Source organism: Acanthochromis polyacanthus, chromosome 22 (assembly GCF_021347895.1).
Source record: "Acanthochromis polyacanthus isolate Apoly-LR-REF ecotype Palm Island chromosome 22, KAUST_Apoly_ChrSc, whole genome shotgun sequence".
Lineage (NCBI taxonomy): Eukaryota > Metazoa > Chordata > Actinopteri > Pomacentridae > Acanthochromis > Acanthochromis polyacanthus.
Window position 1 is genome coordinate 11,365,048 of NC_067134.1, and position 12,033 is coordinate 11,377,080.

The 12,033-nt window shown below is 38.1% G+C and overlaps 1 protein-coding gene across 16 annotated transcripts in view; it reads left to right on the forward strand.

Moving 5' to 3' along the window:
- LOC110969967 (NACHT, LRR and PYD domains-containing protein 12-like) overlaps nucleotides 1-12,033 on the forward strand; it is a 386,884-nt gene that overhangs the window by 42,968 nt on the left and 331,883 nt on the right. For 3 of the 16 annotated variants that reach the window (XM_051942211.1, XM_051942210.1, XM_051942212.1), the window contains exons 1-3: nucleotides 4,633-4,855; nucleotides 6,588-6,869; nucleotides 10,973-11,037. The exons of 1 other annotated variant lie outside the window; for it this stretch is intronic. In XM_051942211.1, coding sequence (XP_051798171.1) covers nucleotides 6,596-6,869; nucleotides 10,973-11,037 — 339 coding nt within the window. In that variant the 5' untranslated portion in view covers nucleotides 4,633-4,855; nucleotides 6,588-6,595. Of the gene's footprint in view, nucleotides 1-4,627; nucleotides 4,856-6,587; nucleotides 6,870-10,972; nucleotides 11,038-12,033 lie in introns of those variants that run through there. 12 more of the 16 variants (XR_007939128.1, XR_007939127.1, XM_051942203.1 and 9 more) reach the window with 8 other exon arrangements.

Consider the following 12,033-nt stretch of genomic DNA (forward strand, 5'->3'; position numbering starts at 1 on the left):
TATTTAAAATGACTCACATTAAAACGTGATTCCAGTTGAAGAAGTCAAAAGTCACTGTTTTCTGATCAGTCCCTTCAAATTAAAGCTCCACAGTCTGAGTGTTGACCACATCAGAGTGGAAATGAGCCTATTTGAGGATTCTTTAGGATACAAAGCTGCTGGAATTTTAATAGCAGTGGGCTGCCGCTGCAGAATGAATGTAGCGGAAACCCTGGGATTAAAAGGAAGGAACACAAGACCTTTGAGACACTGCTCATATGAGTCATTTAAGTCAGAGATTCTGCTCTGACAACTAAGCTGAACTTTCACCTGTTAAGATTGTGCACGGCACAACAGAAAATTAATGTTCCATGAACTTTTTTTCTGTGAAGAACCCAGAGAGGGTAATTTGGTTATTATTTATTTCATAAATTGTGTTATTTATGTCATTAATAGTATTATTATTTATTTCCTGACTTTTTTTTCTGTGAAGATCCCGGAAAGGGTTTATTAATATTTGGTTGTGTGTGGCTTTCCTCCGTCTGAATGTGAGTAAAAGACACTTTAAACTGGTTTTTATCGTTTATATATCTATAAAACATCAAACTGATTGACTCATTTGTCGTATTTTAACTCAAAAACAACGTTGTTGTGGTACATTTAAAACATTAAATAAATCTTTTTCCCTAAAACTAAATCTTCAGATATGTTGGGGTGTTCCCAACCAGCAGGAGTTCTCAAACTGATGCTGAAATCAATGTTTTATCAGTAAATGTCATTTGTATTTGTCAGATAGTTCTAAACATGAGTTGTTCTTATTAGCAGAACTTCAGTGCAACAGTTGTAGGATGGAAATGCTTTGAACTTGAATACTGCATTAAGAATCCCTCTGAGGTCTTCAAGTGTAATTTCTTTTAGTTCAGTCACAGCCAGAATACTAAACACATCCTAAAAAAGACATTAAAACCTGAAAACTGGTTGGTTCCATAAAAATACAGAAGAAATGTTGAGTTTTGGCTCATTTTGGTTCCAGTGATCCATTCATGAAGGTCCTGCTTTTTATTTAAAGACAATTTTAGTTTCCGTGCTTCGTGTCTTTATAAAGCAGCACATAAGAAAGTTCTTCAGAGATAATAACGACTGAAACAAGGAACCGAACACAGGAAACTCAGACAGGAAGGGTGCAGCTGTAACCACATGAAAAAGAAGTCCGATGCAGTCCGATGCAGCTGGATTCACTCTTCAGAAATACAGACCAACCAACAGCTGGAAGACAAAGCAACATCTGGACGTCCAAGAGTTTCTTCAGCTAGAAATGACCTCATTCTGATCCACATGGAAAACCAGCCAATGACATGACAGGAGCTTCAGCAGCAGTGGTCAAACCAAACTGGTGTCCAGTGTTCCAGCAGACTTTTAGATCATGGCTGAAGGTCCTACAAGGCTGTCAAGAAGCCCCTGACCAATGAGAGACAGAGGTTAGCCCGGCGTCATTGGACCAAGAACACAAGAACTGGACAGCCAGGAAGTGGAAGAAGATTCTGTGGTCAGATGAGTCCAGAGTTGGTCCAAAATAACTCAAAACTACTCCAAAGTGAGTCAGAAAGTTCCAAAATGACTCATTAAACTGTGTGAATGTGATCTGGAATTAGTTTGAAATTCATCTAAAATTACTCAAAATTATTCAAGATTTGTTTAAAATAGCTCAAAATAAGTTAAAACTAGTTAAAATATGCCGAACAATTCTTAAAGTTTGTCCAAAAGTACTTAAAACTTTTCAAAAATGACTCAAACTGTTCAAATGTATTTAAAATTGATGCAAAAAGATTTAAAATGGTGAATAAAAAGACAAGAAATTCATCTAAATTATCTCAAAATTTGTCCAAAGTTACTTAAATCTGTCCATGTTTGTGGATACTTGACAAAAAATACTTTGAATTATCTGAACGTGATCTGGAAAGAATCAGAAATTGCCTATAATTACTCAAATTTATTCAAGATTTGTTTAAAATGGCTCAAAATTACTTAAAACTAGTTAGAATATGTCAAACAATTCTTAAAGTTTGTTCAAAATTACTTAAAACTTGTGCAAAAATGACTCAAACTGTTCAAATTTACTTAAAATCATTCCACAAAGAGTTCAAATGCTGAATAAAATGACTAGAAATGTATCTAAAATATCTCAAAAAGTAGACCAGCCCCTGTTTGTAGCTGCTGTTAGTTTAGTTCCAGCAGCAGAAATGTGTCTCCACCGCTCCGTGTTCACTTCTTCATGGGACTAAAAAGCTGTCTGTTAGCAGCTAAAATCTGTGAATGTGTGTGAAGTTTGAGGAGAAACCTCCCTAAACTGATGTAGTTCAGATGTCTTCGTCTGTACAGCTCAGTTATCTTTGTGGAATCCAGTGTTTATTATTTGAGACAGAAGACAAACTACTTCTCTCGAATTAACCTGTTTATTTTCTAATATCAGTGTCTCAAAAAAATCTTGTTCAAGCCCCTCTTCTGTTTGGAACAGCCTCCCAGAAAAGGATAAAATTTGAATGTGAACGCAACATTTTATTCTCGATGTACAGAATATACACATTTGGCTACAGAATATGCACATTTATTTCAAATGATGAAATGTGATTGGCTAGGAAATAGGGATGAACCATGGTTTAGACTCAGTTCTCCCTATGGTTGGTGCACAAATATGTCCATGTCTCTTAGCACATGATCCATCCAGTCCACAAGAGCCGCACCCTGTGATAAGAATCCTCCTTTCTAAGACTTCACGCGCTCTCCTTTGTTAGCAGTGATGTGATGCAGCTACTGCTGGTATCCCATAGGGAGACTTGTTATGGTTTCCCACCTTAAACACACAGTTTCAGTGCAGCTTGCTGTTACCTTACAAGGGAGTAGGGGTGTACTGTGGAGCAAAGCAGTGACTCTATGTCTTTGGAATGTATACAGAAGGAACTGCAGCTTTGCAGCTTGTCCTGCCTGTGACCAACATATATTCAAACCTATGATTAGTCTTTCCCTTTAAAAGTCAATCACAACTCATGCGTTAATTAGACAATATATAACTAATATTAATAATATTAATATCATATTGCCCATATGTGATATTAATTTCAGTGTTCAGCTCGTAGTGCCTTTGTGAGAAATAATGAAACCTAACATCGTTGACCTGCCAAAGTGTGAGAAACAAATGATGTTTTAAGTCGTCGTTAAAGACCGCGAACTGCCACATTTAGCTAATGGTGCGTGTGTGTGTGTGTGTCTGTGTGTATGCATGTTTATTCACAGGTTCGTCAAATCTGACTGAGGTTTTAGTTTTTGTTGAGCCGACTTCCACAAAGATAGCCCAGATATGTTGAAAGTCCAGCCCTTTGATGTGGTGTTTGTTCTGAACTATTTTAGTTGATCATTCAGAGCATGTCTTCAGTTGTGAGGAGCTTCTTTCAGGTTCATTCAGAGCCTCTCTGGATCAGTGCACCAAGGAGCAACTTCTAGAAATACAGAGCATTATGGGATAGAAGCTGCTGATAGGAAGCCCGAAGTGAGTGTAAAGGTTAGTTGAAGCTGGACCTGATTGAGGCTGGTGAGCTTTGGAAGCAGCCTGTTAGTCGGCCAGGGGTCAGTGTGAGACTTAGACGGTAATTTAACTTGTGGACAGCAGAGGGAGTTATTGCAGTTCTATGAAGCTGCAATTGAAGCTACAGCGACTTGGGCTTGAATTAGAGGAAAAACGAGAAACCATAAAACGGAAAACTAAAGAGGAAAATTCTAAGGAGCAGCAGCAACATTTGGAGCTTTACTTTCTGAAGGACCTCGTCCAAAATCTGCCATAAAAATATCCTCTATTAATATGATTTTCCACTTTCACAAAGTTAGATTTTTAAACCAACATCAGTCCTGATGATCACAACCAGATATTCATTCACTTTTGGGATTTTAACCCCTTTAAATGGAAGTTTGTTGACATGATGTCATCATTGTTGTTGTTGCTTTTTTCCCCACAAAAATACTATAGAATTACTGGTAAATGTATTTTTATTTATTTATTTAGTCTGAGATATATCAAAAAATAGCAACAACATTGAGTCTGATGCATTATTTTTTGTGTAGAGTGAGATATTTAAAAAAACTTGGACTTTGCAACTTGTCTAAAGCTTTTATCTATTGCTATTAGTATCTAGTTTCACTCCATTTTTAAGGAGCATCAGTCTGATAATGCTCCTTTAAACTGACCACAGACTTAACACTTCATTTGTGGAACATTTGCATATCGATGGACTCTACAGTTTACTCATGTTCCCTGAACATCTCACATGCAGACTATGGTAGATGCTGCTGGGTTCTCTCAGACAGGTGTATGACCAAAAATGACTTTGAAAGAAATGCTGCTGTAAGGTGTTCTAATGTCAGATTTACCCAAGCTGATGTAATGGTTATAAAAGTAATGTTAAAATGCTGTTAAAAGAAAAAAACTGAAGTGTTCATGAGAAGATAGAAAACTTGTAAGCAAAACAATGCTTAATTCGTGATAGTACACATAATTCATTTATCAAATGTAAACTGATTTGTGAATTTCAGAGTGAGATTGAGTGATCTGTTATCCACTACTTTGGTCTCAAACAGAGTGAGAAGAGAAAAAGGATAATCTGTGTTTTCAACATGAGGAACTGAATATTGTTTTTCTGCAGTGTTTACTTTTATACAAGTTTATTTCTTTGAAAGTTGTTTCGCCAATCAGTGATCGAGTTTCGATTGCTTTTGTCTGAGCCGGACTGTAGCGGGGGACGCGCGGCTTCCGTTCGTCCATTACAACACGGGATGTGACAGAAGTAGCAGTGTGTCTGTGTTTTTCCTTTATTGTCCCCCTTTACAGGTAAGATAAGTGAATATAATACACCTGGTGAAGCATATATGTTTTCTGTGTGTTTTGGGAAACGTAGAAACTAAACTGCTGGTGTCTTCAGGAACTTTGAGAGCTGATAAGTTTAATTGTGTGTGAATGTTACACTCATTCTTGTTTTCATGCAGACGGAGACACATTTGTGATGTTACCGTGTGATATGCATTTAAAGAGTACAAATTTGGTAGAAAACGTGTTTCAAGTTGACATATTTGTACTTTCTGTGTGAAGTAATGATAATTGTTTTCATGTTATCTTAGTTTGATTGTGACAGATATTCATGAATGATACTAAGTTATTTTCATTTAAACCTGAACTGAAGCTGATGTAAAATGTCAGACGTACTTAACACTGCAACTACATAATTTGTAAACTTTGATTTAAGCCATCACAAAGATATGCTGTGTTGTCAGTACAATATTATTTTCTAAAACTGTTAATTGCGTGATTCTGATTGTTCCTGTAACAGAAATTGTGTTTCATTTTGAAGATTCCATTACAACACTGGATGTGACTGAAGTAACAGCGTGTCTGTGTTTTTCCTTTATTATCCCCCTTTACAGGGGTGTAACACTGACACCAAGTCATTTTATCTCCATAATCTGTTTTCTGTGAGCGGAAGTGTTTGTCAACTGCATTCTGTTTGATAACTGGTCTGGCCACAGTAACTGTCAGCTTGACAAAATGTGACTTTTCCAAGGCCACTGTAACATACGTTGGGAAGATGATGGGCCAAGACCAAGATCTCAGCTGTTCAGCAGTTTCCCCAACCAGAAACCAAAAGGGGCTGAGATGTCTCTTGGGAATGTTAGGTTTTGTTAAAACTTTGAATTGTTGGTCTCCCTGCTGACAGGCCTGTTAAAGGAGAGAACTGAGTTTATCTGGACTCCACAATGTCAGGAGACATTTCAAGGTGTAAAAGATTTGTTGTTTTTAGCTCCAGTATTATTGGCAGCACGTCTTGACCAGTATTCAAACTGCAGAGAGATGCCAACCAAATGGATGCCGGGGTGTTGTTGAAATTATTTTATAGGCGTCTTCTTGCCTTTATTGCCGAAGACAGTAGAGAGTGACAGGAAAAGTGGGGAGAACAGTGGGGAAGTGTGAAATGTTGCTCCTGGTGGGTTTTACTGCCCAGCATCACATAGTCAATGTAAAACCCAAACCACAGACTGGATGCATTGGACTTTATTTCTCCAACCATAAAATTAAGACGTTGACCATATTAAGGTGTCGGGGAGGGTCATTAGACTGAACTGGTTCTACCTCTGTAGGCCTCCACTCAGGTTACTTTGGTCTAAACATCATCTCTCTCTCCTCTAGGATCCACACCTCTTGTTTGTAGTTTGTTTCCTCATTTGTTTCTCGTTGCTAACACTCACACACATGCCTCACTCCCACCAACAGACACTTGGATTCCTCACACCTCAATCTTATCAGTGTTTGTCCTCATATTCCTTTTGAAATGAAACATAGATGTGGCATCTTAGACTTGTTTCTCGTCTTTGTCACTGGCTGTGAGCTAGCTTGTGACAAGTACTATTGTGATCCCCAGATATATCATGAATCAAAAAATGAACCAGTTTCACTTGCAAATGAAAATATCTACAACTGCTTCAGTCATGCAGACTGGTGGTGAATCAGAAAGTAAACTGCACAGCAGCAGTGATTAATTTTTTTTGTCACATCTGTTGGATCTTTACAGGGTGAAAGATGACAACACCTCCAGAAATCATTCTGGAGACCCTGAACAACTTGGGACAAGATGAGTTTGACAACTTCAAATGGTTCTTGTACCATGAAGGGGTCCTAGGAGACTTCAGATCAATCCCAAAGTGTCGACTGGAGAATGCAAAGACGTTCAACACTGTGGATGAAATGGTCCAGACCTATGGGACTAAAAATGCCATTAAAGTCACTGAGATGGTTTTAAAGAAGATTAAAAGAAATGATCTGCTGCCGAAAATCTCAAGAACCATCAATGAAGGTAAGTCAAGTGAAGGTTAAAAATGAGATGTTCCACAGATAGCAAGGAGAATACATAGATGTTAGAATGATTAATTAACATGATACATCTGGCATAAACAACAAAAGGACCAAAACAAAACCCACAGTAGCAGCACAAACCATTAATGCAAAGTTTCCTTGTGAAATTGCGACCAACAAATCAGATCTGACAAAATCTGGGGAGAACACAAAACACATTATCCACCTGGGAATCGCTGGTTTTAATCTGCCAATATTTTCTGACCTAATTCTTCATGTCTCCACACACGAGACTTTATTACTTTATTACATTACTGATCAACAACCAGTAGAAAACCAAAGTCAAAATTAATTGAGGAACTGCAGAAAATAGCCCCGAGATTGATCCCAAACACACTTTGTCCACGTGGACAACCAAAGCAAACACACTGCAGTTGGTGTCTTTAGTCTCTTAGTTTAAGGCTTCATTCACACTAATGTGGACATTTTCCAGGAAGGATATTGTCAAACTTCACACACTACACTTAAAAAGTATGCAACCATCATTTTGCACATCTGTACAGATGACTACAAAGAAAGGATTGACGTGTATGAGTGGACTGGTTGGTAAAGGTGTGTCCATGTGTGAGTAAGAGACAGAGATGGTGGAAGACAGTGGAGTGGAATTGCAGTACATTATACTTTCTATACTTCTAAATGTACACAAACACATAGACACACACATTTCTCAATACACACAAACACAAAATGAGCTCCACAGCAGTTAATGGAAAGAGACCTAATTAGCGTTGCTGCTAACCTGATCCAGAGGAGGTTATGTTCACAGTTTGGAATTTAATTATCTTTAAGAAGAATCTTCCTTTCACCAGTTCTTCTTCTGACAATTCTCTCTGAGTGAAACAGATTCTCAGCTGAAGTTTTATCTGCAAACCTGTTGATCTGTACATTAGTGATGGCACCGAATGAAGCTATGCAGGCACAAAATTTCACACTGTATGTGTTGTGTTGCCATGGGAACCCACATACATTCACTTACTGATGCGGAAAATTCTTAAATCTGGGTTTCATACTTGGTCCTAAGTGGCTGCCCAGTCTGTTGTACACTGCTGGTGCTGCAGTTAATAGAACAAAGATTACAAAATGATTAGTCTATTGGTATTTATGACAGAAAATAACATTAATTTCACTTAAATTTGGCCATAAACTTAAGTAAAATCCTTTATTATAGGACAGTGTCAGACTTAAATCTTGATGATCATGTCTGAATGAACTAAGTTTAAAGGTTAACAGCTGCAGTGTGTAACTAAGTTAAAAGTAAGCAGCTAAGTACATTAAGATTCAGGTTTTTGACTCTTTAGTACATTAATGTTCAGGTTTTTTTATTTTTTACTACATCATTATTCAGGATGTTGACACTTTAGTAAATTAATATCGTTTTTGCTACTATTGAGTACATTAATGTCCAGGTTTTTGATTTTTTTACTACATCATTATCCAGGTTTTTGACAATTCAATACATTAATATCCAGCTTTTTGACTCTTTTCCACATTAATATCCAAGTTTTTTTTTAAAAACTTTTTCCTCCATCATTATCCATGTTTTTTGACTCTTTAGTACATTAATATCCAGATTTTTGACACTGTTAATACATTAATATTCAGGTTGTTGACACCTTAGCGCTCACATATCCATGTCAATGACGGCAGCATAATGATGTGGGCATGCTTCTCAGTAAAGTTGCTAAAGGTCTGACATTTTCACTGTCATTTGTCATTATTTTAGGTTTTAGGTTTTCCTGGAGAATGTAGAGATAGTCCTCCTTCATCGTTATTCTATGTACTTTGTGGAAAGCTCCAGTTTCACAAAGTGCTGATACTTTGTGGTAGTTACAGTTACTGATACCACAAAGTACTGACACTGCCACCTGCATGCTTGATGGTAGGTTTGCTGTTGTTGGGGTTAAACGCCTCACCTTTTCTGCTCAGTTTGTGTGCCATCTGACCACAAAACTTTCCTCCAGAAGGTCTTTTATTTGTCCATGTGATCAGCAGCAGACTTGAGGTTCTGCTTCTAGACCAGGGGTCGGCAACCTTTAACACTCAAAGAGCCGTTTCGACCCGTTTCCCACAGAAAAGAAAACACCGGAAGCCTGCAAAATGCTTTTGGCATTTAAAATGAAGACAGCACTGCATATATTACTTTTTACCTCTATGCCCTTGTTAATTTTGACTAATTAATTAATAAAAGAATAATGCATTAAAAAATAATGTATTTAACCGCACCTTTCTCAGTTCCCAAATTTCTGGCACACAACGATAACCCTGATTAACACTCCAGCCAGGTAGGTAGCGCTAATGAACCTAAAGTCTGTTTTCCAGCCATGAAGAAGATTCACAGGATGCACTGTCAGCGCACAACAAAGTTTGGTGAGCAGTGATTGAAGACGAGAACACTCTGAGTGTGTTGGGCAGAAAGTTTCTTTTAAAAATCTTCTTGATGGCAGCTTGGATAAAAACGTGGTTATTTGCAAATTGTGCAACAGAGAGTTTTCTGATCACCGCAGCACTTCAAGCCAGTGTATCCATCCCATAATAGACCACTTTTCGAGATGCTAAAGGTGCTTGAGTTGACAAAAAGCTTTAAATATTGAATATAATCACAATAAATGTGACTGCAGTTGAATATGTGTGTTCTCATGTTTCACCACTAGGCGGAGCTAATGCTATTAAGAAAGTTTAAAAGATAACGTTTTGGGGTTTTTTTTTATATACACTTATTTTTGTTTTCCTAATATTTCTAGCTAATTAATAGGGCCAAATCAGAAATAATATTTAATATATAAGCCAATCTAAAATGTGATATTTAGTAACTAAATTTAGGGTCAAAGAAGGGTCACTTCATGTTTAACGCAATGCAAGGCAGTAGCCAGCAGACGTGTCCCGACAGCGAGCCAATTTCAGCGATTAATAAGAAAAATAAGCATTTTGAAGCCCACCGGTTTGTTTTCACTAGCAGGCCAAAGTGGTATGTATTTGTGTGTTTTGTTATAGGTACCTTTGTTATAGCCAATTTGTGTATGTGCAGAAGCTAAGTGTTAAAATGTACATCTTTTGTTTATTCCACCAGTTCTACGGTGGTGTGCTGCGGTATACAAGACCCAAGACCTCAGTAAATCCCAGTATAAGAAAAAGAACTCTCGTGTCTCTCTATGTGAAAGTGAGCAATCCGGGGGGGCACACTAGCGTTTAACCGACTAGTAAAATACTAACCGTTTAATAAATGAGTCGACAATTAACCGATTAAATGACTAGTCCACACATCCCTAGTCTTGACCATCCTGACCAATGGTCTCTCAGCAGCAGGTGGTAGTTTGTGTTTTCTTCCTGATGATGGCAGTAACACAACTGGACCATGAACTTTATGCTGACAAACAGCTGTTTGTACAGATGATTTTGGATCCGAAGATGCTTTGAAAAGGCTCCAAGTCACTATCCTGACTGGTTTGAGTAAATTATTTGCTTTTTCAGGCCGGAGCAGTGCAGACTCTACCGCCGTAATGTTTGTGGCTGCATCTAATGTTCTCTATCCCTATTTAAATTTGCTCAGAGGACATCAGCTGTAAGCACTCCAGAGAAATTAGTCAGAAAATTTGCTTAACACAACTTTCTACATCATCAGCACTGATAATTCAAGGTGCTGTATGTATATTTTTGATTCAGCAGGTTTAGTCATGTTCACAGAAAACCTGTAACAAACCTGTGAAAGAACCAAAAATGTCTTGTTTTTTGTTACAACGGAGGATGCTGGGAAAAGAACAGGCCTGAAGCATGGATTATCATGAGCATGGACCCCAAACACAAACTTACCACGGGCCCCTACCGACCGAATCAGATAGCAGGGCTACAGACACACTGTGTGACCCCACTAAGGACAGAGTTTGGTCTTAAAATAACAGTGGGAGACCTGCAGCCACACTGTTTTAACTTTGAACCTTATGTATCCTAATGCACAACCAAAAAAATATGATGGTTTAAGACAACTCCTCAGCAGATATTTCAATGTGTCCAGTCAGGTTTCTGATGCTGTTTGTGTTCTTCCATCAGGTGCCTCGAACGTTGAACTGGAACCAAACACAGCCGACACAGAGCCGGACCCAAAGCAGAAGAAGGTGAGAGAAAAATAACTTTACACTGATATTTCAGACAGTTTTCAGGGATCAACGTACAGCAGGTAACAGATAACAGTTCATACAGTTGTGTAGCAGTGGCTCTGGTGTGATCAGCCATTTCCAGTTTACAGAGCTTCCAGATTACAGACACACATTGATGGTCTCTGTCCATCACTGTGTGTCCATTACGGATTGGTTCTGAGTTTCGATATTAACTAGTACTGCTATGGGATTGGGTCTGTAATTCATTACTGTTGGGCTTCTTGACAAATGATGCAGTTATTGGTATTTGTAGCATGTGTTGTCCAACTTTTCTTCATGCTAATGTAGAACACAACCGTACCTTAATAATGACGAAGGTACCAGGGTCGGGTGATGAGGAATGACACTGCATTGTTGTTTTGACGAGACTTTATTGTGAAAGACTTGGAGCCCATTCACTGCAGTGGAGTCAAAAGATTTTAGGTATGTTAGACAGCTGTGTATAAGTAGGCTAAGTAAATGATGAAGTTGTTTTCAGGCCTCCGAAACAACATCGGATAGTTTTCTCCACAGTTCTTAGACAAAAACTGTTGATGTGTGGGATAAATACTACAGAAGAGAAAGCCTTAAGTTCTCCTCTCCGTTGTTCTGGTCACTTTTTCTTTGTTAACCATTTCTGTTTGCTTCAGAGATGCTCAAGGAGAACTATTTCTGTTTTGTTCCCAAACTCTACAATTCACTTAGTTTGTGCAGCTCAGCTCAGTCTAAGAATCAGCTGCATGATAAGTCCCACAGAAGGCTCTGTCAGTTTGTGGGAATAATTTGTCAAAGGATATTTGAATGACCAGGGTCAATGAGAAGTCATTAAAGACGTTGAGTTGCCCAGTTCGTGGTAAAAATAATCAAATTTTTTTCAGAGTTTTTCTTGTCATGTCCTTATTTTCTGAACCAAATTACAGAGAGGAGTATCGATAAGAGTATTGATGAAGTACCAGTATCGATAAGCAATACCAG